The sequence below is a fragment of the Tiliqua scincoides genome, chromosome 2 (genome assembly GCF_035046505.1).
Source record: "Tiliqua scincoides isolate rTilSci1 chromosome 2, rTilSci1.hap2, whole genome shotgun sequence".
NCBI lineage: Eukaryota > Metazoa > Chordata > Lepidosauria > Squamata > Scincidae > Tiliqua > Tiliqua scincoides.
In genome coordinates this window covers 94,631,207-94,657,822 of record NC_089822.1, presented here as the reverse complement: position 1 = coordinate 94,657,822, position 26,616 = coordinate 94,631,207, and the positions used below count along the sequence as shown (strand labels likewise).

The 26,616-nt window shown below is 41.1% G+C and overlaps 1 protein-coding gene across 1 annotated transcript in view; it reads left to right on the top strand.

The window, feature by feature from the left end:
* Nucleotides 1-26,616, top strand: part of DNAH6 (dynein axonemal heavy chain 6) — a 192,545-nt gene that overhangs the window by 99,949 nt on the left and 65,980 nt on the right. The window contains exons 50-57 of the mRNA XM_066618431.1: nucleotides 703-870; nucleotides 2,994-3,229; nucleotides 9,796-10,057; nucleotides 13,988-14,111; nucleotides 16,828-17,024; nucleotides 18,773-18,976; nucleotides 19,278-19,403; nucleotides 25,367-25,531. Coding sequence (XP_066474528.1) covers nucleotides 703-870; nucleotides 2,994-3,229; nucleotides 9,796-10,057; nucleotides 13,988-14,111; nucleotides 16,828-17,024; nucleotides 18,773-18,976; nucleotides 19,278-19,403; nucleotides 25,367-25,531 — 1,482 coding nt within the window. The remainder of the gene's footprint in view (nucleotides 1-702; nucleotides 871-2,993; nucleotides 3,230-9,795; nucleotides 10,058-13,987; nucleotides 14,112-16,827; nucleotides 17,025-18,772; nucleotides 18,977-19,277; nucleotides 19,404-25,366; nucleotides 25,532-26,616) is intronic.

Here is a 26,616-nt window from a genome sequence, read left to right as displayed (position 1 = left end):
ATATGGCCACATGGGCCATATGAATTACATATTCATTTATGTAAATTTATTTAAATCTTAAATGTAAATTCTTTTTTTCTCAGCGCCCAACACAGTGTCAGAGAGATGATGTGGCCTTCCTGCCAAAAAGTTTGAACACCCCTGCTCCAGAGGATCCTTTGAGCCCAGCAGAGGCTGCAGACATCTGTCCGTGACTTCTGCCAGGCTCAGACTGACCCCCAAATGGTTAAAAACACTATTTCTGTTTTCTTAGTGAAACATGAAGTGATGTTTTTAATGCCTTATAAGGCATTAGAGGCTTGGGGAGGTCCAGGGGGGAGTGGGATCAGCAGTGCTGGCTTGTGCCATATCCAAACCCCCTTCCCAGGCCCAGTCTGCCTGCATGGATCAACATGGACTTGCACAGTGATATCGCTTGCGCAGGTCTTTGTTGATCCATTATGGCTGTTGGGGCTTATCTGGGACAAGGGGACAAATGTTCCCTTATGTTGAAGAGACCTCCAGCAGCCAGAAATCCCCTGCAGGGTGCAGTGCAGCCTGGGCCAGCACCATTGCATCATCACACAGGTATTTAGTTAGGATTGGGCTGTGAGAATAGTAGTTCTAATTAGACCAGCTATGATGAATCAGAACTGTGGTACTTCTGACATTTTGTAACAGTAATCAATATATTTTTAAGCGATATTCTTTTCTGTGTTTTAGGCTCGGGATCGTGTGAAGAATGGCTTAAGCAAACTGTTAGAGACAAATGTCCTTGTAGATAAAATGAAATTAGATCTTTCAGCTTTAGAGCCAATCCTCAAGGATAAATCAGTGGATGTTGAGGCTTTGATGGAAAAATTAGCAGTGGATCAAGAAAATGCTGATCAGGTACAAAGTATTATGTTTGTAGTCATGGCAGATATTAATTATTTTTAACTTTGTTTTAATATCAGTGGAGCAACATGCCTTTGTACTATTATTTATTTAAATAGCAGCATCAGTGTTCATGGCACTTTACAACAGAAGAGGTTTCCTCCCCAAGGCACCAATAATTTGAAATAAACAAAATAGCAATAAAACTAAACCGGAAGTTCCACTTCCAGTTTAATTGTGCTTGGAACCTTCACTGTTTAGAAGCCGCGGGGAACCCTGAAAGCGCTCTGCAGGGATCTCAACACCCCCTGGACCCTGGGAGCACGTAAAGTTAGTTGAAAAATAGCCCCCTCTTCCCCTGCAGGGCGCGATCCTGGGGATCACTTTGCTGCCTCTGCCCCCTGCCCCCACTCCTTAAAGGGAATGGGGCATTGTTACACGAACTGTTGGGTCGTGACCCACCAGTTTGAGAACCACTGCTCTAGACCCAACATCCTGATCTTATGGACCAGTGGTTCTCAAACTGGTGGGACGTGACCCACCAGTTCATGTAAAGCTTCTCCCATCCCTTTAAGGGACGGGGGAAGGAGGGAGGCAGTGACGCAATCCCAGGATTGAGTCTTTAAGGAGAGCTAGGGGCAGTCCTTTAACTTACTGTCGGCTTGGGCATGCAGCAGGCATTGCAGGGAGCTCTGTGAGGCTTGGAATGTTGAGGAACAATGAGTGCAAACCACTTCCAGTTTTGCGCTACAACCAAGAGGTGGTTTGCGCTCACTGTTTCTCAACATTCCAAGCCTCAGGGAGCCCTGCAGACGGCTGGGCGGGGCTCCCTGCACTTCCTGCTGCTTGCCCAAGCCCACAGTAAGTTAAAGCACCCTCCCTCACCTCTTTTAGTGACACAATCCCTGGAATTATGTTGCTACCTTCACATTAATTAAATACTATGAGAAGCTAACCAATTCACTAAACGTATGGAGCTGTCTTGTCTAACCATTGGTCCATTTAGCCCAGAGCTGAGATTAGCAGAAGCTTTTTCTAAATGGGATTTTCATACCATAAAAATATGGGGTATGCTAATTCCAATAACATGCTCCAGGCAACTTCTAGTTTGACCTCAACGGAAAAATCCAGACATTAAATCCTTCTCCATAAAATCCTTTGTTTTGACTGTGTTTCTTTTCCTTCAGTGTTGCAAATATGAGAAAGTACATCCTGCAATCTAATGTGAATAGTAAGTGTTGGTTGTTCTGAGACAGAAACATTGCGAGGACACCCTTTTCTGTGTGCATCCTTCACCTTTGTTGATAAATTACAGAACTGCATCCTGTTCCACAGTCTTCCTATACTCCATGTAACCAAATGAGGTGGAATGCTTCTATTTCAAACAACTTTTCATGGTTTTAGGATGGGGGGATATTTCTGACAGTTGAGGATATTGGGAGACCTGCCAGACTTTTTATCCGACCTTTTATCTGTTATTCACATAATAGTTTTATATTTTAACACATTACTTTTGACCACTGTGTTTTTAAGTACAGTGGTGCCCTGGTATCCATGGTGGTTCCATTCTGGAACTCCCTGTGGATACAGGAAACCATGGATACACAGGAAGCTCTTACACTCCCCCTACACCTTGGGTGTTGCAAAGTGAGGGGTTATGAGGTTCAGGGAAGACCTCAGTGGATGCACTGGCCCTCATAATACCTTTTAAAGGCATAAAAATGTCATTTCTGGTTTTTTCCTAAAAACCAGAAGCTGCATTTTTTTCTCTTCTAATAGTCTTTCTGGGCAGATGGCTCAGAAGAGCTCAACTCCCGTTGCACACCCTCCGGAGACGGGGGAGAGGCATGGAACCGTGGGTAAGTGAAACTGCGAATATGGGATCTATGGATATGGGGATATGTTGTATTGTGTATTAATGTATGTTTTATTATGTATTTTTAACCTTGTTGTAAACCACCTTGAGACAAAGTTAGAAAAAGTTTAAACTGTAAAATTATAAAGCGGGGAGAGTTATGTTTTCTTTTCCTGATGGTTTTTAATTAATTGTAAGCCACCTGAAGCTTCCATGGCAAGAAAGGAGGGGTATAAATGTTTTCTAATTACTTAATATGTATTGGCCAATTAATTTTTTTTAGGTTCGGCGAATCGTTCAAGAAGATGAAGCTGTTGCAAAAGTTAAAGCAGAGGAAACACAGGCAATAGCTGATGATGCTCAGCGTGATTTGGATGAAGCTCTGCCTGCTTTAGAAGCTGCTAACAAAGCTCTTGATTCTTTAGATAAAGCAGATATTTCTGAAATCAGAGTTTTCACTAAACCTCCTGATCTTGTCATGACGGTGATGGAAGCTATCTGTATTCTGTTAAATGCAAAGTAAGTTAACCATAAGCTTTAGATTTCATTTTTAACTTCGGTTTTGATTTCATGTGAAATAACACCCATTTCCTAAATCAATTTTTAAAAGAAATAGTCTTGTTCAAACCCTTTCCTCAATAACATATATCATTCCTCTTCAACTTTCCTCATGCCTATCATTTGCAGCCTGTGAAGAAGAGTCTATTTAGAAACTCAGAATGCAATGTGATCATAGCCACCATTCTGTAGTCCTAGATTTTGCAGGTAAGAAAGGAGAAGACAGGGCATTCAGGAGGTTACAGCCACACATGTTCTGTAAGGGTCTCATAACATATGCTTCTGTCCTTAAACTCAAAAGTGCCACCTCATGCTGTGAAGATGAATTGTGTGTGTGTGTGAGACCAGATTACTGATTTGAAAGAAAAAAAGAATATTAAAGATTCAAATTTAATTAGGTATGACAAACTATAATTGTGGTTTTGATGTGTGGGAATAGTAAAAAGTTCCAAGTGGGAAAACATGCCCTTTTGATATACTTGGGCCAAATTCTTACTTTTTCTTCTAAATAATCTATTATTGAGTTCGATGATATGATACGCTTCAGGCAAAGTCAACCACTAATATCCCAAAGGAACATAAAGATATAATACATCAAGTACATTTATAAGACCACTAAATGAAAGTCATTGTGAATATTAGTATAACATCTGAAAAGAGAAACAAGTCAGTTTTCAAAGCTAAAAACCACAAAGGGCCATTTTTTTGTCATTTCAAGTTTTTCCAAAGTACAGGTGGAGCCTCTTCGTAATATTTTTAACCATGAATCTGACTCAACATGGGTCCGCTGGACCTGCATGGAGCCAGACTGCATGGGCTCTTATGAGGCCCATGGAGGCCGTGCGCAGCCTCCACGAGCCTCACAATGGTCTCCAGAGGTCCTAGAGAGGCACATCCAGTTTTCGGCCGAAAACCGGAAGTGCCTCTCTAGGACCTCCAGAGGCCATACGGAGGCCTCATGGGCCTCATAAGAGCCTCCAGAGAAGTGACCTCCAAGGCTTTCAGGGGCCTTTCTGAGGCCCGTGGAGGCTGCACGTGGACAAAAACCAGAAGTGCCTCTCTAGGACCTCCAGAGGCTGTGCGCGGCCTCCAGGGGCCTCAGAACAGCTCCGGACATGACAGAGAAAGACTCCGGTTGTGTTCAAAGGTGAGTGGAGCCCAAATTTCGCATGACTTGGTTCCACGCGAAATTTGGTATTCACGTGGGTTCCAGGAACGGAACCCTCGTGAATAATGAGGCTCCACCTATATGCCTATTTTGTATTTTTTTTAATTAATTAATTTATTTATTTTTAATTAACACACACAGACATACAAACATATAACATACATTTAGGAGTGCTAAATACCATATAACATTACTCATTCATCATACTATATCTCCTAATCTACTCCTCATCTACTTCTGCCTCTTATTAGTTTATCCATTTATTTATATAATATATACTAAATTTTCCCTGATGCTCTGTACTATATTTTCTAAATTTTTGCTTTCTATCAAACATAAACTTACTTCAATTACTCATTAATATTAAAACAAAATATAATTACCAAAATATAACAACATATAAAACAATTCTTCCATCTAGTTCTAACTCTTCTACTTATTTATATATTTCTTATATCAAATATTAGATTTTTCCTAATTCCCTATAATTTTCTACAACAACAACAACAAACCTTTATTAGGCATATAATATATTTTCTAAATAATCTAATTTCCAAATTATAATAAAACCAACAATCTCTTATAATATGTTCTTTACCATTCTCCAATCTAATTCTCCAATCTGATTACATTTTTTTCTTTAACATAATAACCACCTATAAACAATTCATCCACATGCTAACATTTCCAGCTATTTTTTCTAATTCATTCTAATTCATATATATCAATTTCGTATATATTTGTTTTTTTAAGTAAATTTAAAGCAGTTATTAACTAAATAAAATCCTCCAATTTTCTTTAACCCTCAGGTTTCTTTTTCTTTCTTTCCATTTTTTCTCCTGTAATATCTTTAATAGTTTATCTCCATAACAGAATTCAATAAGCCCACACTTTCTTTTATAAGGTATGTTCATTCTTCCAGTTAACTGGGATATGTTTTCTTCTTCTTGTTCCAACAAATTTTGTATTTTGTGCACCCATGTTACTCTGTCCATCTTCTCTATTTCAATCTCCATCAGCATCCCCTCTAGATCCTGTTGATTTCCCACTCTTCTAATAATGATTTCATCCCTCACCATCATCTTTTCCGCTTTCTCCTTCTGTTAGCTTCTGTTTTCTTCACACCTTCCAGTTGCTCCTTGCACACATCTATCTGTTGAGAGAGAGTCTTTAAACTGGCTTGAATCTGCAAGGACCAACTCAACTACTGTCTTCTCATTGTGAGCAATTTTTCCAAATTTTTGAGGATCATTTGAGTCCAAATATCTGGAACAAGCTCCATCCTGCAATTTCTCTCTAATCCACAAGATGTCCACAGCGTATTATTCTCCTTACTTCCACCACATGTTTTTCAGTCAGGCATTCTTTGAATTTTTCTTACAGATAGCGGTGTGGTTAATGGAGAAAAACAAAATGAAAGAAACAATCTCAAGAAGACAAAACTCTTTCAAGTCTAATAAAAATTATGTCCACAAGTAATTCTGGATTTTAGTCCACACACCAAGTTATATTTATAGTTATAATCCACAACCGATTTATTCCACTGCAAAGATAAAGAGCACTTTCAACATCCTTAAAAAGTTTCTCATTAACGCCTTCAGTGTATCCAGGGCTTTTAGCCAAATCATTCAATCAGAGCCGGGGACAATATTAACACATACTTATCTTATATTTCCAACTTAAACTTTACGCTTCATGCTTTTTCTTCCATGTGGTATCTTAGCATGCAGCCAGCAGCTTGATTGCAGACACTGCACCTCCCCCAATACTGTCCCTGACGATTAGGTTTCCGAGAAGAAAGCACCCCCCCCCCCCGGTCGGGCTTTCAAAATCTCTGGTACCTGCACCGTGGAAAGATCTTATCTCTCCTGATAAAGATCTTCAGATCCTCTTCAGACCTGCAGTTTTTTTGGGAAAATGAGACTGTCTCTCAGGAGCCCCTGGAGACATGTCTGTTCATCCACTGTTGGCTCCCCCTCCCCCTCCTATTTTGTATTTTTTAAAGCACTATCCTAGTCCTTAATGTATTTATTGCAAGCAGCTCCACTTGTTGCAAAAGCCTGTATTTCCTAGTTAACAGCACCATAGGATTGGGCCATAAATTATTTACATGTTTTCCCCACCTTCTTGCCCACTAACAAGGGCGCCCAAGGTGGCTTACATAAAATCAAGCATACAATATAAAAAACCATCAACATAACACAAAGCAATAAAAGAGCCAAGAGAAGGCTAGTGACAGAAGCACAAAATGTCTTAAATGCAAAAAAAAGCATCAAAAGTACGTAAAAATATAAACCACAGGAGCATAAAAATGTAGCAGCATAAAAAAATAAAAGCAGCAATGAAGCAATGATAGGTGTTAATAAAAACATAAAAGGACAGGCATCAAAACTGGGAATAAAAGCGAACAATAAAACATTTGACACTATAGAAATGATGCGTGAATGCAGACGTTCCCAAACTGTGTGCCGGATTGCCTAAAGGCACCATGGGATGTCCTCAGTGGCCCCTTCAACCAGCTCTCTGGATCTTGCACAATCCAAGATGGTGGTGCCATCTGAGCCAGGAAGAAGAGGCTGCAGGGGTGCTGTTACCCCAGTAAGTTTGGGAATGACTGTTTGAATGTATAGTCTAAATTACACTATTTAGTATTAAAATGAAATTATAGTTTAATTCCATCAGGGTTGGAGGATAACCCAGATAGAATTTGCAGGCCTGAATAAGGCAGGGCCTAATGTATGCCATGTAAGCCTATGTGTAAAATGCTGAGTCATCACGACAAAGGATCCACAATGCACTGTAGTGTAAGTGTAATGTAAATGTATGCGGCTGATGCAGTCACTTGGCTGATGCAGTCACAGGGATGAGATCATGCATCACAAGACAGAATAAGAGGTAAGCGGATGATGCAATGCCCATCCTGATTGGCTTACAGATCCTTATAAGGAAGGCTGTGAGAGTCCTCATTTGTGGGTCATTGGTGGTCGTGGAAAGTCGTGTGTGGTGTGTTATTTGCTGTATCCTCTTTGCTGTGCTGCTTCGTCAGTCCTGCTGTTGCTGCTGTGAATATTTGTGAATACAGACTTAATTGGTGGTGGAAATCTGCTGTCTCTGTGTATTCTCTGCTGGGTTGGAAGCTCTGTCCGTGAAGCTGCATTCTTTACTCTGAACTGATAAGGAGAAACTCCCTCCTCTACATGCCTCCTCCTATGCATAAATGGCCTGACCTGTGCATATCTCAGAGGTCAGCATATGTACCTTTCTGTGCACTTAAGATGGAATTAAGATCTTCTCACTCATGGCTGATACAAGGTTAATCCTTCCTTTTCCTGTAGCATAAGCACTTTTAAAAAATGGTCCATTCTCCCCCCCCCCCCAAAAAAAAAAAAAAAAATGAGAGAATAATTCTATTTTGCTGTAAATAGACCTTACAAAGTTGAAGATAGCACTTTCTGCCCTCTGGAAAATATAAATGAGTTTCAGGGTGCAATCCAGAGCATCCCTTCGGCAGGCGCAAGTCCCAAAGAGTGTCGCAAAGCATGTTGTGAAGAGTGCTGTAAAACACTTATGCACCACTCTAGATGTACGATAGACCAGCACACAAATGTATACTGATCTCCCCACACCTTCGCAAGTCCCAGAGCCCAGTAAGGTTACTCTGGCTGAGCTCTGGCCAGTGTGGGGGTCTGGAGGTGTGCAAGGGCAGGGAGGAGGCAGGAGGGAGACATTTTGGAGCAGGCGGTGGGTGTTCCTGGGGCAGGCGGGTGGGGAGAAGGAGGCAGGACCAGGATCTGGCACTTATGCTGAATCATAGCCCTGTTCCCAGGCAGCCCGGGGCAGTCCTGGGCTGCTTGAATCTGCACCACCGATTTTGGTGGCGCAGATCCAAGTGGCCTCATTGGGGCAGCTGCAGCTCTCCCTAGGATAAGGGGAAAAGTTTCCCTTTGCTTCAGACTAAGCCACGGATGGCCCAAAACTTGTGCTGGATATAGCGTGGGCCCGCCGGCCTCCCTATTCCAGCACAAGTTAGGACTGGCTGTCAGACTCATCAATTCTCCTTTTGCCATTTTTAGTCATAAAATAATAATACACCATATCAAACATGACAATAGTATATCTTATCAATGTTTTCAATTATTTTAAGGAGAAATTAAAACATTTTAATGTTTTCAAATTTGAATGAGAAAATACTTTGCATTTATCATTTTAAAAGGCCAATTATAATCCTGCGTTTGTCAACTTTTCTGACTAAGGGCGCAATCCTAACTCCTTATGTCAGTACTTTCCAGCACTGACGTAAGGGCAATGCAGCTCTGAGGTACGGGAACAAACATTCCCTTTCTTTGAAGAGGCCTCCGTGAGTGACCCCCAACTGCAGGATGCAGAACATGTCTCATTGGCCCAGCTATGCCAGTGCTGGAAAGCACTGACATAAGGGGTTAGGATTGCGCCCTAAGAGACTGCATCAACATTATTTAATTTCTTGAGAGCAATTCTTACCTGGACTTTGGCAGGCACAAGTTCCCTATGCCGGCCTACGAGTGTCATGTACGTCCGTTAAATGAAGGGGGCCAAGTCGGCCGCAGCAGCACAGGCCTAATCCTAACCCCCACTCCCAGTCCGATCAGCCTTGCATGGGCCACTCAGATTTGCACCCTTACCCCTTAGTATCCCCTTACCCCGAGTTGCACTCCAGTTGGCACCTACCTTGTGCTGGATACTGCGCAGGTCACTTGGCCTGCCTGTTCCAGCTCAAGTTAGGATTGGGCTGCTGTTCTCCTACACTGTGGAAGGCACTCAAGGCAGTTAACAAGATGTACAAATATACAGCCTTCATAAAATATAAAAATAATTCAATTATGTACCATATTTATACCACTTGTGATTTGGCTAGAATTTCATTTTTCCCTGGCAGAGGAAGGGCATACCGAATGCCCTTCTTCTTCCAGAAACTGCAGTTCACCTGGTAAGTAAAATTCCTACTTTTTTAGCAACCTAGATTGCTCAATCTTCTAGAGGAACAGCAACTTTGGCAGCCTGTTGTGCAAATGTCTCTATGGATTAGGTGAAATCCATAGAGATGCCACCTGAAGTTCAGTTCACATTATCACGAAACAGTAGCTGAAGTGCAAGATGTCGAAGCTTTGTAAACCTTACCCTTTCTCTTTGCTTTCAAGTTTCTTCTCTATAACAAAATTAAGTGTAATATAGAAATGTAACTGTCAGTTGATCTATGAAGTACAAATTTCATCCTAGCTCTGGTATAAGGTAAGAAGGAATTTTAAAAATGTAGGAAACGATGCTGCTCAAGGTATTTTCTTGGCAGATATTTCTTCCACTGCTTCTTTTAATCTTTCAGGCCTGACTGGGCAACAGCAAAACAGCTTCTTGGAGACTCCTATTTCCTGAAAAAGCTTATGGAATACGATAAAGAAAATATAAGAAGTCAAGTGTTGCTTAAGCTTCAAAAGTATATTAACAACCCTGATTTTGTGCCTGAGAAAGTGGAGAAAGTGTCAAAGGCTTGCAAGTCTATGTGTATGTGGGTGAGAGCTATGGATTTATACTCTCGAGTTGTCAAGGTTGTGGAGCCGAAGAGGCAGAAGTTAAATCTTGCACAGGTGCTTATTTCTATCTTCTCTGTTTGTGATTGAACAGTAAGCAGTCTTCCATCTGGAGCCTTTTTCCTTTGTGCTAATTTCTTATCTAACATATTTTGCTATAGTAGCCTTTTTTGTGAATAAAATAGTATTATAGTATTGCAGCGATTCTTCATCTCCAGTGGCAACAAGAGATTGAATTAGGATGTTTGCATATGATGGCATCTCTTTCTAATATAGCAGCAGCATAGGAAATTAAACTGGAAGTACCTCAAAGAAGACTGTGTCAGTTTGGAACTACAGTTGTTTGGTCCTACTGTTGCTGTGCTGTCCATACTGATTTTGCTAGTTTGGACTAGCAGTACTGAGCACAGAGATAGGCACAAATCCTTTTTTGCCTTGTGGGTGTTAGAAGAATTGATTATTACACCTGATACTTGTTGACACCTTTATTGTTAATGCCCCTTATTCATGCAATGGCCCAGAGTGCCTCAGAGATCAGCCGGGTCAGACAGTGCCTGAGGCAGTGGCATCGCTAGGGGGGTGCGGGCTGCACCAGGTGACGTACAGGGAGGGTGACACACACTGGGAGGGTGATGCGCTAAAATCGCGGTGGTTAGGAGTAACACCATCATGTTATATACCGTTGGATAAGGAATTTCCAGCAGAATGCAGTGCAAAAACGGGAGTGAAATATCTCCTTTCTATCAAAAGTTATTGGCAAAAAACCGGAAAACAAAAAATTCATGGAGCCTAATGGAAAGTGAAACCGAGCCGTATTGTACGTTTACCCATGAATAGGTGAACGTGCCTTAGTCCGTCTGAAAGGGCAGGCTGAGAGGAATCCAACAACACCTGAATGGTCCTGATCCAATGAATGTAGCCCCCCAAAAACACCCAAGAAGGAGTTCCCTCCCTCCAAGCTGGCGAATGTATTGAGCCCTATGGAAAGCGAAACTAAGCCACATGGTCGCGTTTACTCGCAAGTAAGCAAACGTGCCTTGGCTTCTGGGCAGTCAAGGCAGAGGGAAATGTGAGGCCACCAGAATGGTCCTGATTTGATGCAAATGGAGCTCAACAAATGCTACAGAAGGCAGCCCCCCCCCCCCCATAAAAAGAATGAAACAGAGGCTTGACAGGATAAGGTGAATCTTTTTATTTTAGGCTGCAATCCTATCCACACTTTCCTGGGAGTAAGCCCCACTGACTATAATGGGACTTACTTCTGAGTAGACAGGCATAGGATTGGGCTCTCAGACTTGTAAAGCCAGGTGGGTCCTGATAGTGATATGCTTGAAATATAAGAACTTAAATTGAACTGGGTACTGGGTAGAGGTGAAAATCTTACTGATTCTTTTTGGGGGGTGTTATTGCAGGCAAGCTACAGAGAAAATTCACTTGGTGGAACAGGGCTGGCTTTCCATTATTTATTTATTTTACTTTAATTTATTTATAATTATTTATTTTAATTTGCTTTATGATGGGTCCTGGACGGATTGTCATTCTGAAAAGTGGGTCCCAGTGCTAAAAGTTTGAGAACTGCTCCAATAAGGTGTTAGTAAGTTGACACCCTGGGGGGAGGTGACACCACTAGTGACCAAAATCACAGTTTGCAAAAATAATACCATCATGTTATATATCAATCAGTGCGTAATTTCATGCAGAATGCGATGAAACTAACTGTGTTGAAATATCTTTATTCTATCAAAAGGTACAGCCTAAAAAACCAGTGAGGGTGGGGCAATGGTAGATCACCACGCCCACCACCAGAGGCGTTGTTCCACCCACTGCATGGGGGTGACGCACTGGCCTCCCGCGCCAGGTGACGCGAACCCTAGTGATGCCACTGGCCTGAGGGCACAGGCCCATTAGAGGGCCCTCCCAACCAGACCGGAATCCCCCAGGACTAGTGCATGCTGGAGCTCTAGAAGATGCTCCCATTGACTGATGGGAAGGTTAAGAACTGCTGTGAAAATCTCTTGACCATCATGTGGCAGTTTCTCCTAACATTCTCCTTGCCAAAATAAACTTTGTCCTCAAAGCCCCTGAATCCTCTTAGAGACCTGAGGAAGAAAGCTAATTGCTGGGAACAGTAGTAGTAGAAGAACCTACTGCCATGGTGGAAACTCCTTTTCTTCCAACCCCCAAGGACAAGAGGGGAAGAGTCTCCCAGTTTCCCTGATATAGAGGGTGGAATATGATATCATCATTGGTGGCATTTGACTTTAAATGGGGGGAAGGGGTGCCAAGTTTCTGCTTGGCGGTACTGTTGCTGCTGTTCTCTTGGTGCACTGGAGTGCATGGTAGCAGTGATGGAGGGGAGAGAGAAAGGGGGCAAAGCACTTTCCCTCCCTCCATGAACGACTCTATTACTGTGGTTCCTGCTGCCATGATTAAAGAGTGGAGGGCTAGTAGGAAGTGGATAAAGAATTTTTCTAAGCAGCTTGGATTGGCTAGGTGAATCATCCAAGCTCCTTCCAACTTATCTGAAAGAACTCAGATAATTACCAAGTTTTTCAAAGCACCGTTTCTCCAATTCACTCATTTTATGCATGACAATAGGTGGATTGGAATGCAGGTGCTCAACAGTATTTTTCACCTTAATAAACAGCCATAGGCAATGCTGGGGCAAGAAGTGTTTGAATTTACAGAAACATTTTCAAAAATTTAGGATTTGTATAATTAAATTTCAAAATAGATAGCATAAGAACGTATTGAGAAAGGGGAGAAGCATAGAATCTTCACAAGGCTTTAGGCTTGTTGCAGTGGCATAGCCAAGGAGGTGCAGGGGGTACCAGTTGCACCAGGCATCAAGCTTTAGGGGGGCAACAAGCTGAACTTGAGACTAGTGACCAAAATTGTGAAAATGTTGGTATGTATGAATAATACCATCATGTTATATATCATTGGAAAGGTAATTTAATGTGGGATGCAACAAAACAAACAAACAAACTGCATTGGAATATCTGTATTCTATCAAAAGTTATGGCCAATTAACCAAAAAATGAAAAAACAACTGCCTCATGGAACAAAAAGTGGATTTTGTTAACTCTAAACTGACCCTTGAGACTGTTCTGAGAGCTAATGACATATTATTATGTTATTGACATGTTATTATGATACAGCATGAAACCAATAGGTGTTCATATGAGTCAGCTCTCATTTCCATGTATCATAATACAGTTACCCCTGCTAACTGGGTAAAAAGGCACTTTTTCAAGTGGTACTTCTCTTATACTTAGCAGGGGGAGAATAACCCCTCTTCACCCCAGCACAGTTTCTCAAACCAATCAGGGGCACACTTTTTATTTATTTGATTTTGTTGGGGGCTGTGTCTACAAATCTTCTTTGACCCCAGGTAGCAGATAGATGCCTTAGCTATGCCACTGACTGGGGGGAGGCAGCAGAGCAAGTAGGTGGGGAGCTGCTGGGGGGAGAAAGTGGGTTCCTCCCAATTTTCACTTTTAAAAAGCCCGGGTGTGATGTCCCTTCCAGTTGTGACATCATTTCTGGGGCAACATTTTGAGCTTGTCACCGGACTACATGATCATTAGCTATGCCACTGGCTTGTTGTTATAAACTAGAAATAAGCTTACCAAAGTGCTGAATGCTTGCAGATTTCATTGACATTCCATCTGTTCTTTTAGGCTTGAATGTACATTTTTGATTTTTTGATTTTAATGTATGTTTACTAATTGCTAAATGAACTAAAGGAAAGAGTCAGTGGGATCCTGAGTTGTCTATGGGTATGTAAGGTTCAGATTCAACTATGGAGATTGCTGATTGATCCTAAGAGAGTCGGTATCACTTTAATTGTGTGTCCAGTGTCGCATAAAAAATAGTAACTCTTTTCTCACATTATTGTTGTTAAAATGAATAAAATAATGACCACAAACCATTTGGCAGTTGCAATTTTTGCAATTATAATAGCATTTCTTATACACTAATTAGGCAGAACTTGATGCAACTTTGGCTACCCTTAAAGATAAACAAAAGAAGCTGAGACAGGTAGAAGAACAAATACAAGAATTACAAGACCAGTATGAAAAAAGTTTGGAAGAAAAGGAAAGCCTTGGTAAGTGGCTATTGTTAAATTCATAAATACAATTTGTAGAATAATCCTCATGATGAAGTATACATCTACAGTGGTGCCTCGCATAACGAAATTAATTCGTTCCGCGAGTCCTTTCGTTATACGAGTTTTTCGTTTTGCGAAGCGCGTTTTCCCATAGGAATGCATTGAAATTTAATTAATGCGTTCCTATGGGCAAGAAAAGTCAGAACAAAGTCAAATTTGGTTTACGAAGTGTTCATTAAGTGCTCTTTAAAGGCATACATACTGTACTGAGGATTTCAAAAACGGGGGGATGCTGAGTGGGGAGCTTGAAGGCTGTAATCCTGTGCACACTTTCCTGGGAGCAAGCACAATGGGACTTACTTACATAAACTTACATGAAGATCTTCCCCTTACTAGGGTGGACGGAATCATAAACTGACATGAAGATCCTCCCCTTACTAGGGTGAAAGGGATCATGAACTGACATGAAGATCCTCCCCTTACTAGGGTGGATGGGACCATAAACTGACATGAAGATCCTCCCCTTACTAGGGTGGATGGGACCATAAACTGACATGAAGATCCTCCCCTTACTAGGTTGAACGGGGTCATAAACTGACATGAAGATCCTCCCCTTACTAGGTTGAACGGGGTCATAAACTGACATGAAGATCCTCCCCTTACTAGGGTGGACGGGGTCATAAACTGACATGAAGATCCTCCCCTTACTAGGGTGGACGGGATCATAAACTGACGTGAAGATCCTCCCCTTACTAGGGTGGACGGGATCATGAACTGACGTGAAGATCCTCCCCTTACTAGGGTGGACGGGATCATGAACTGACATGAAGATCCTCCCTTTACTAGGGTGGACGGGATCATGAACTGACATGAAGATCCTCCCTTTACTAGGGTGGACGGGATCATGAACTGACATGAAGATCCTCCCCTTACTAGGGTGGACGGGATCATGAACTGACATGAAGATCCTCCCCTTACTAGGGTGGACGGGATCATGAACTGACATGAAGATCCTCCCCTTACTAGGGTGGACGGGATTATAAACTGACATGAAGATCCTCCCCTTACTAGGGTGAACGGGATCATAAACTGACATGAAGATCCTCCCTTTACTAGGGTGGATGGGATCATGAACTGACATGAAGATCCTCCCCTTACTAGGGTGGATGGGATCATGAACTGACATGAAGATCCTCCCCTTACTAGGGTGGACGGGATCATAAACTGACATGAAGATCTTCCCCTTAAAACAAACCAAAGCAAAAAAAAAAAAATTCGTCTTGTGAAGCACGGGTCATAAAAATTCGTTGTGCAAGTTACCAAACTTCGCAAAACGCTTTCGTTCTGCGAGTTTTTCGGTGCGCGAGGCATTCGTTATGCCACTGTATATGATCTCAGTCTTAATTCCAAGGTTCCCACATAACCTATATTTTTAATTCTGCCTTTCCCCTCCAAAAAGAGCTGTCCAAGGAGGCTTAAAATTAATAAAATTTTTAAAATACTATTAAAATATAGTGTCAACGTGACGGAGTGATCCAGCAAGCAACCCAAATTTCACAAAATTAGAGAAAAAAATTTTTTAAGGGAGAAGGAAAAAAAGGCACGTGTTGGCCTCCTTAGGGGCAATTTTATTGCAACTCAGATGAAGTCAGAAATCCATGAACCAGATAATGTTATGAAGTTGTCAACAAAGAATTTATATGCCATAATTTAGTTTTTTTACCGTAAACCTGGAATGGGCAAACATTTTGTCAGGAGGGTCACATTATCCCTCTGACACTGTGTCGGGTGCTGGGGAAAAAAGTATTAATTTACATTTCAAATTTGAATAAATTTACATAAGAACATAAGAACATAAGAACAGCCCCACTGGATCAGGCCATAGGCCCATCTAGTCCAGCTTCCTGTATCTCACAGCGGCCCACCAAATGCCCCAGGGAGCACACCAGATAACAAGAGACCTCATCCTGGTGCCCTCCCCAATATATATATACATAAATGAATATATTAGAGATGGCACTTATATGAATGAGAGGGAAACTGTCAGAACTATTTCCAACAAATTCTGGGGTTAAACAGGGCCGCGTTGTTTCACCTACTATTTTAAACCTTTTTGTAAATGATTTAGCCCCTCATCTTCCAGAGGTTGATGGTCACAGCCCTAAATTGGCCTTGCTGTAATTCAGTCCATAGCTCATGTCTGGTAGTCGCAACAAGCAGTTGTAGGTTCACTGGCTCATTGAAGAGTGGGGGCTCCCTGCAGGCCAGATTGGGGGTCCCCAAAGGCCACAAATGGCCCCCAGGCTGGGGTTTGCCCCACCCCTACTGTAAACTCACAAAGGGCGCAATCATGACACGAGTTTGGGCTGGTGCAAGTCCCTCCTCAAGAGGTGGCGCAAGTCAAAGGAGACCCATAGGCGCAAGTGGCCTTTACCCAGAGGTAAGGGGAAATGTTTCCCCTTGCCTCCGGCTGAGCCATTCGTGGCCACAATCCTGCGCTGGATGCAGCGCAAGCCTCTTGGCTTGCTTGCTTGTTGCAACAAAGGATAGGAATGTGCTATAAGAAAAATTGCACTATGCATGCTTTTGTGTAATTTACTTCTAATTATGACCACTCTAACTCAATTTGAAGAGGTAAAAATAGGTTGCAAAAAATGAATTATTGCTTGTTTAACAACAATGACCAGAGTCTGGTAATATTATCACTATTTAGCAAGGACCATGGCACTGACTCAAGCTCGCCTTACTCGAGCTGGAAGACTTACTGCTGCACTTGGAGATGAACAAGTGCGATGGGAAGAAAGCATTCTGAATTTTGAAGCAGAGATTTCAAATATCATTGGAAATGTGTTCATAGCTGCAGCTTGTGTAGCCTACTATGGAGCTTTTACAGCACTGTATAGACAACTGGTGAGTTAAAAAAAAAAATCCCCCACCTTACTTCCTACCATGGCTCTGTGAATATGTCCGGTTTTACTGTAGCGAAATGGTTTTTTGTAATAGTTGTATATTTTAGGACAAGCAAACATAAAGGTCTTGTTGCATTTCACTGTCCTTGCTGATTTCTCCAGTACCAATCACTCTCCAGTGACTGGCTTTCAGAATCAGTTTATTTATTTATTTATTTAGTTCCAAAGTGGCCCCTGATGTTTTCAAAAACTATTAAAGAGCATCCCAAAGGAATATCCCTCTGCCAAGGGGACACATTATTGGGAGATATCAAAAAACAATTGTCAAGATCCTGCAGGAGGGCACACATTGATAGGACCTATGTGCATAGTTCCCAGGGCTGAAAAATGGGATTCAGAAATTGCATATGCTTTCCTGATCATATTATATTGAATGCTGCTGATTTTTTGCAGCAGCCTCATACATCTCATGTCTGGTAGCCTATACCTAGAGGTGAGTGAAAACGGTTTTTTCATGGATTTCAGTGTTTTCCAAAGTTAGAGGTGCAAAAAGTGGTGTTATGTGCTTTTGTTCCAAGGGCACATTTTAATAAATTATAATTATAAATTATAATCACTTTAAAAGTGTACTATGTAGGTGGTATAGTGTCAGCAGATGCCGTCACAAGCATGTAGAGGTAGAGAATATGTGGAGGTGTAAGAAAATAGTTTCTCACACAAAGAGAGTCTGGTCCATCAAGAAGCTGATGGAACATACCAAGATCCAGGTCTACAGAGCTTGCGTCCTGAGTGCACTTCTGTACTGCAGCGAGTCATGGACACTTCGCTCACAACAGGAGAGGAAACTGAACGCTTTCCACATGCGCTGCCTCCGATGCATTCTCGACATCACGTGGCAGGACAAAGTTCCAAACAACACAGTCCTGGAACGCGCTGGAATCCCTAGCATGTATGCACTGCTGAAACAGAGACGCCTGCGTTGGCTCGGTCATGTCGTGAGAATGGATGATTGCTGGATCCCAAAGGATCTCCTCTATGGTGAACTCGTGCAAGGAAAGCACCCTACAGGTAGACCACAGCTGCGATACGAGGACATCTGCAAGAGGGATCTGAAGGCCTTAGGAGTGGACCTCAACAGGTGGGAAACCCTGGCCTCTGAGCGGCCCGCTTGGAGGCAGGCTGTGCAGCATGGCCTTTCCCAGTTTGAAGAGACACTTGGCCAACAGTCTGAGGCTAAGAGGCAAAAAAGGAAGGCCCATAGCCCGGGAGACAGACCAGGGATAGACTGCACTTGCTCCCAGTGTGGAAGGGATTGTCACTCCCGAATTGGCCTTTTCAGCCACACTAGACGCTGTTCCAGAACCACCTTTCAGAGCGCGATACCATAGTCTTTCGAGACTGAAGGTTGCCAGCATAAGAAAATAGTTTTATTTATTCACAGATTCAAGAAGTTTGGTTTTTTTCACAAAAATGCGGAGTGCAGAAAGTGGTGTTATGTGTTTTTATTTCATTCACACAAAAAACCACCTCAAGCTATACCATCTTGGTTTATATATGTACACTCTGTGATGTTCACACAATGACAAAATAGCCTAATGACTCATTTCTCAGAATTTATTCCCGTCATTTAGCAGCACATAACTGTGTAAGGGTGTGCGCGCATACAAATGGTTTTATATAGCATACATACATAATATATAAGTATATATTATGTGGAAAATAGCCTTTCTTTGTTCCTATTTATCTCAGTTAATAGATTGCTGGATTAAACAGTGTCAGAATCTGGAGATTCCCATTAGTTCAGATTTCAGTCTTGTGAGCATTTTGGGAGATCCCTATGAAATTCGTCAGTGGAACACCGATGGATTACCACGTGACTATGTATCCACTGAGAATGGTATTCTTGTTACCCGGGGGCGACGCTGGCCACTCATGATTGATCCTCAAGATCAGGTAAGTACCCACTTCAAAGCTCCATTGTTTTAAATATAGTTGTTCACAATGCCCATGTTATGTTGTATTTCTATACTCTGCATAGTCTCAGAGGCACATGAGTATCACATGGACATAAGAAAAACATTGCTGGATTGCTGGTGTGTGCACCACTCTGAGAAACTAGGGAAAAAATTAGAACACAAATTTTACAATTCCACCTATTTGCTAGGGTTTGAAGACTGAAACATTTTAATTACAATTCTTGTCAGATTTGAGGTCTTGCCATCATACTGAAATATAATTTTTCTTAAATACACAGGCAAACCGTTGGATAAGAAACAAAGAAGTAAAAAATGGTTTAAAGATAATCAAGCTGACTGACTCTGGTTTCCTGCGTACCTTGGAGAATGCTATTCGTTTGGGATTGCCTGTACTTCTAGAAGAGGTTTGGCTCTTTTGCATTAAGTTATTTTATTCTTTTCTTTTCTTTAGAATTGTTAGACATAGGAGCTTTTGTGTTCTTTTTTGTGAGAAGGAAAACTTTGCATATCCAATGGAAACACATGTGAAAGGTTATGGGAAACTCACATGAGTGTTGGGCACTGGCCCATGTCTACTATCTTTAACAATTTAAAATACGGAGTAAATACTGGGGTTTTTTTGTTTTTGTTTTTTTTAAATGCAGTTTATTTATTTATTACAGATACAGGTAAGGAAAATTGGTTAGACTTAGGGCTGGGACTACAAAGGTTTCACATGAGGGTATTGGCCATCGATTACAACATACATTAGTCCAAAAAAAAAAATTGATAAAAACAAAATTCTTTATCAATACAAAAATTATCATATTTGTTAATCTACTGATTAATAATTTAACTAAACAAGAAATATTTTTATCTAAAATTATCTATCCAATCATAAAAAGGCTTCAAATTTTTACTTATACACTCTTCTTGCCACTAAACTAATATTTAGAATAAAATATTTCTTATCTGATTCTTAATTTCTGATGTCGCATTTAAGAGGAATGTTTCCAGTTTAAATGGTAATACACACTTCAATATCTCTTGTAACAGTTTATATATCATTTTCCAATATTTCTTTGCTTTTTCACATATCCACCACATATAATAAGAAATTCCCTCAATTCTTTACTTATCCAACATTTGTTTGATGACCCAGGGTACATTTTTACTATTTTCTCTAGAAGTAAGTACCATCTATAAAATATTTTATATAATTTCTTTTTAAAAAAATAAGCCTTTTAGTTATCTTATTACCACTTTAATTTTCACAATATTTGTGTTCCAAGATTTCATTTACATCTACTTTGATTAAATATAGTTAATGGAATAGTCTTCATTTCTAAAAAGAATTCGGTCCGTTGATATCTACAAAAGGAAAAAAAAATTCTGCTTGTTCAGCCGTTTTCACTTTCTGTCTTAGTACTTTCTTTGTTCTCTATCTTATTGGTGTTTTCCTTCTTGCTTCTCCCACTGCCCCTTCCACTTCTTCTTTTTCTTCTTAACTCTCTTAAATTTCTTAATCCCTCTCTATTCTTCTTTCTTTTTCTTCCTTCTTTTTGGATTTAATCCCAAAATTCTACTTCTTCTTGAAACAACATGCTCTCTGAAAGTTCCCTCTTTTTTCTTCCTTAAAATTCTTAATTCTGATAATAACGGTTGCTTTTTCCATCTCCTGTCTCATTTCAAAAATCTCCACTTCTTTAGTTTCATCCAACATTTGATACATTATTTTTTCTTGTCTCTTATTTGTAATCTGTTCCTGCATGCTTGTCAGGTAGGAGTTTATTTGCTTCATTTGTTCAGATAATTTTCTGACCTGCTGCTTCATTTCACTTCTAAAATCCCACAACAAATCCATTAATAAGGACTGGCTTTCACTAACATCCTTTAAATTTTTGAATGCCAATCTTATCAATATCAAATCAAGCCAAAATACCTCTGGCTGTAAAAAAACAGAGATAAAATGGTCCAACAATTAAAAAAAAAATCAACTCTCATCTTTCACCTTCTTGTAGGGCTAATTTCCAATTTTTATATCCAAAAAGGGTAAGTCAATATTCCACTTCCAGTCAATAACAATGTGAAATCAGTCAAACAATTAAAGAGTCATCCAAGTCTTATTATCTTGCATCCCTTCTTCCAAAAGGGGTGGATCAGTAATCCAGGTCAATAACACTGTCAAATTAAGTTAGTATGCCTTTAAATGACCAGGCCTGAATCGAGCCTTCTTGCTAGGAAAGCGAAAGTAAAAGTTATTTCAGCCGTTGAAGATTATTTATTTCTTTTCCATGCATACCGTTTCAGCAGGGTGATCTTTATCTTCTTATCTCTGTCCTTTTCTTACAGTCACCCTTATTACGAAACAGAGAAAAATACTCCAGCAAGGGTTTCTTTAAATCCACATTCGCTCATTTCCCCTCTGGGTGGCTACCAGCCACCATAAATCTTAAAGTTATCTTTTCTCCTTCCAACCTCTTGATTGCAGTTCTTTTTATAGCCTTTTAATGAACTGGTTACTCATAATTTAAAGCTTTTTCGCTGTCATGTTGTTGTATCTAGGCCGTGGGGGGGGGAGAGTCCTCAGCTGTCCGAATCGTCCCCAACGATGGCGTCCGGGATACGATGTGATTCAGCACAGAGCAAACAGGGAAAAAATCTCTGAAATTGCTGTTTCAAGAGACTCCCCCGTTCAAGCTCTCAGCCTTCGTTCCTTCTTCTTGGCAATGAAGAGTACCTCATTGTTGAGGCACTTGAAAATCACATCTATTTAGCAGTTCCCCCCCCCCCCGGAGCCCTCCAAGGTTCCCTGCTACTTCACTGAGTGTTAACTCCGCCCTGGAGTAAATACTGGTTTAAACTGATCCAAGTTTGCTTTCGTTGCCTTTTGTTGCTAATGTTAGAAAGAAAACAATGTTACAGACGGGTGCCTTGATATCCGCAGGGGATCAGATGCAGGAGACCATGTATCTGCATAGCCTCTATGATACCAGATCTTTCCAGTTTCAGGTTTTAGAGTCTTCACTTGTTTTCAGCACCGTTAATTAATCATTTGCAAATTTATACTCTGATTGCACTGAACAATGAATTAAAGCTAGATACTATACTTTTGTCTATGATTTGTGTATTCCTACTGTTATGCAGGATTGACAGAGACCACTGAAACCAACGTAACTTTAAGGCTTTTATTGTGAGGAATGGAACCTGACCCAAATAACAACAACCTTGTTCCAAATTCCCTGATTGAGTGAGGACCTAAGACAGGCACTAGGCAGGCAGGCGGCAGCAGGACTTGAGGCAAAGGCTGGCTGGTTGCTCCCTGGCTCTCAATGGCTCTCCCAAGGGCTCCTTGCTGCAGCTCTCTCTCCCTCCTTTGGCTTGGTCTCCTCAGCTCTCAGGTTTTAGCTCCGCTCTGCAGCTCCTTCTCTCCCAGCTCGCCTGGCGATCTTTCTTCCTCTGCAGAGCTTGCTCTCCAAGGCTCCTCACAGCAGCTCTTCCCTGGTGGTCTATCCCGCTCCTTCCTTGTGCAGCCCCTTTTATAGGCCTCTGCACACAGCAGCCTCTATCTTCCCTCTGCTGGTACTGCAGCCTCCTCTTCTGCAGCAGTTTTCCCTCTGGTCCTCCTCAGACTGAGCCCAGGTTTGACACATAACACTACCTTTTTTGTCTTTGTTGGAGATGTTTGATTCTTCTCCTTGATATCACTACTTTTGTAATCTGTATGTTGCAGGGTTGCAAAAATCTAGGTGCTCCAGAACCATAATCCATCTAGAAAATTGGACCTGGCAGTGTGGTTGCTGAAATAGGGCAGGAAGCAGGTTTTTGTTCTGCTGTCTGTGCTGTTGTTCGGGTTCCAAATAAGATTAACATATTTGCTAATTTTCTTACCATGAACATGATTTCTACATTTCTATCCCCTACAAAAAAACAATGCCTAAAATGATAATTTATCCATTCTACTTACCGAATCCATGTCAATGTAAGAGTAGTTGAATTGCACTGCTGATGTAATCTGTGTTTGAGGAATTATTTATATAAATTTGGAAGGGCTTGGTTTGGAGGCATAGATTAAGAGATAGTTGCTAGGCAATGAGCCTAGTTGCCTCTGGTTCCACAACAGGAGGAAAAAGCGAAAAGGATAAAGGTCTAGTTGTGATATTTTATCTCTGGAAGGAACTGCTCAAATAATACTCTTTGTATGCTTTCTCCCTGATCATTACCCTTAAACCTTTATACGGTTTTCAAACTTAGAATATTTTGAGCAATATAATTCCCATGTTTTTAAGCTGTCACTGAATTAATGACAAGGCAACAAAGACCCCTTTTAGATGGGTGACTTTGGGCTTTTCATAGTGTTATGCATGCTCCCAAAGTGATGTGATCCAAAGTCTGACTTTTTTGGGATGAGAGTTCACTGAAGGCTTCTGCTGATATATGATTGATTTGTAACATTTGGTGTATTTACCAATATATAGGCTAGGAACAGAAAAAGTTGCTTTTTATTTAGTCACTATATTTATCCATCTAGCTCAGCTGTTCCCAAACTGGTGGGTTGCAACCCACCAGGGAACTGGAAATGGGCCATTCCCCCTTAAGGCAAGTGGCATAAAATGGATTGCCAACGACGCAGCAGCGATCACAGCTCCATGAGGCTTGGGCATTTTACGATACCTGGGGGCATCCTGAAGCCTCCTAGAAGGGGTTCCAGAGGCTCGCAACCCCCTCCGTGTGGCTGTACTGAGCTCTCTGATCTACTATCAGAACTCACAGTTTGCGCAATTGCTGCAGTGCTGTCAGCCACCCTCCCACTCCTGCCCTGCCCTTCCCCGCCCCGACAACAACTCACAGTGGTTCCAACTCCCTTGGAGGAGTTTGGGAACCACTGATCTAGCCAGTATTGTCAACACAGACTGGCAGTGACTCTCCCAGATTTCAGAAAAGGTCTTACCCTGTCCTGCACAGAGATGTTAGGGACAGAACATGAAACCTTTGGCATGCAAAATATATATATTACTGAATATATATATATTACTGAATATATATATTACTGACTTTTCAACCTTAAGGGGAAGAGCCAACTTTTCAACTTTTATCTCTCTCTCTAGAAACGTGGATTCTCCAGTTTGTGTCTGTCTTACTCCAAGCTTTCTGTTTTAAGCTGCCTTTTGTTGTTCTTTACACATACATGTACATGTATGCACATGTGCGCACACGCACACACAGAAGTGAGTAGGAGTCGCCTTTAAACTGGAAGCCATTCCGAATACTTCATTTTCCCCTTCTGGACTATCCACCATCAATCTGCTTAACCAAAGAGCTGGCCAGCCGGTATTCATAATCATAACCTTAGGAAGACTGGAACCTTGTGGGTGGAGACAGATGTGCTGGTCCTTCCAACATAAACTGTCTAGAGGACTGCTGCTGGAAAGGATCTGCATAGTAGCCCTGGGTGCACAGTTCCAGGTTTTTGAATGTTACCACAAAATCTTCACCATGGGGAAGTGGTTTCTGTATCAGTGTCAATTAATATGAAGAGGCTGTAACTGTTCAACTAGGTGCAGGTTTTCTGATGTAAAAGAAGCATTTCAATCTCCTGATTTCTCCAGTACTTTTCAACCCACTTCTTATGCTGCCCATCTTCCCATATAGGAGTACTTAAGCTTGAGATATCTGGAATTTGTCTGCAGTGTGAAGACAAGCTAGGGAAAATATGTGAAGTTAGGAAGAAACCTTCTGTTTACTGTACTTATTTTATTTTAAATGTTTATATCTTGTCTTTCGACCACAATGGTTTAAGGCAGGGATGTCAAACATAAGGCCAGCAGGCTGGATGTGGCACACAAAAGCAATTTATCTGACCCCTGCTATAATTTGGCTCTCCCAGTGAGATAATTGGGATCTCATGAACAAGGTTTTGCACATTTTCTCTTCTGTCATTTGCAACAAATGAGTTTCTGTGAGAGAACACAGTGCTTATTTCTGGCAATCATCTGCTTAATGATGTCACTTCCTGCTTAATGATGTCACTTCTGGCCACTTCAGATACCATGAATGCTATTCAACCCACTACATGAAATGAGTTTGACACCCCTGGTTTAAGGTATCTAGCAAATACCAATTAAAAATCAAATCTAGCGACAGCCTACAAGGAATCCAAAACAGTGATGTAAAATTAGTTAAAGGCCTATAGCAGTAATGTGGGAGAAGGGAATCTCCATGCTACACGAGGAGGAGATATTTAACCCCTTCCTCTTGTCTTTGGTCCCAATGAACACCTCCCACCCCAAAGCTGCACTTAGCCCTAGAAAATATTTTTGCTAACTATATAGCAAAATGCCTCAGATTTGTAAAAATGCTTCACACCTCTTTTTCATCATTTTAATAGCTTAAAGAAACACTGGATCCAGCTCTGGAACCTGTTCTTTTGAAGCAGACTTTTGTTACTGGTGGAAGAATGCTCATTCGCCTTGGAGACTCTGACATAGATTATGACAGAAACTTTAAGTTCTACATGACGACAAAAATGCCAAATCCACACTATTTGCCCGAGGTATGATGGCAGTCCTACAACATGCGCCAAAGCAGCCACATAAATCCTAAACAATAGTAGTTTAAAGTAGTTGTACATTGGCTGTTATTCCCTATGTTATTTCTTACCATTTCCAAATCATATCAGATGTTGCTCACATATTTTTCTGAACAAAAAATACCCCTAGTTTCTTCCTTTTGGGGGTGGAAATTCTGTTCTGATAAGAGATGTTTGGTTTGTATACTTTTGCTAGGCCACATGCTAATATTTCAGAACTAGTAGGCAGTGAAAACTGTGTTCTGCCCTACAAGATATGAGTGACATGTATCAACTGGTGTATGCCCCCCTATATTAGCAAAGTTATCTTTGAGTTTTGAACACATCCTCATGCAACACTTCCTATCTGGACCTTCCTGTCCTATGCACCAGTTAGTCCTTTATCTCTGCCAACCAATTCAAAGTGCTGTTCTTGACCTTTAAAGCCCTATATGCACCAAGACCTGGACACTAAGAGCTGACTCTTCCCATATGAACCTGTCTGAATTCTGACATAAACACTGGAAGCTTTGCTCTGTATCCTTTTGCCATCAGAAGGATGGCAGGTGAGCATGAGGAACAGGATGTTTTCTGTTGTGGTGCTATACAGTAATGACAAGGTTATGGGCACCCTCCAGAATGAGGGTGTCCATGGTCCTACCCATACTAGGTTTTCAGTGGAGTGAAAAAATATTCAAGTAAAATTTTAAATGACTAGTTTGCATTGGACTCATGATGTATTGAGATGATTTTTAATGGCTATGATGATGCTTTAAATTGTTGCTTTTATATACTGTAAATCAGTGTTTCTCAAACTGTAGGTCGGGTTGCAACCCACCCACTAGGTGGGTTGCAAGCCAGTTTCAGGTGGGTTCCCATTCATTTCAATATTTTATTTTTAATATATTAGATTTCATGCTACCATGGTATGTGACTGCATTTGGGGAAATGTTACAGACTTGTACTTTTAACAAACGGCTACGTATATTCTTTTGACAATGATAGTAAATGGGACTTACTCCTGGGTAAGTGTGGGTAGGATTGCAGCTAAGGATTGTTAAAATTTTCCT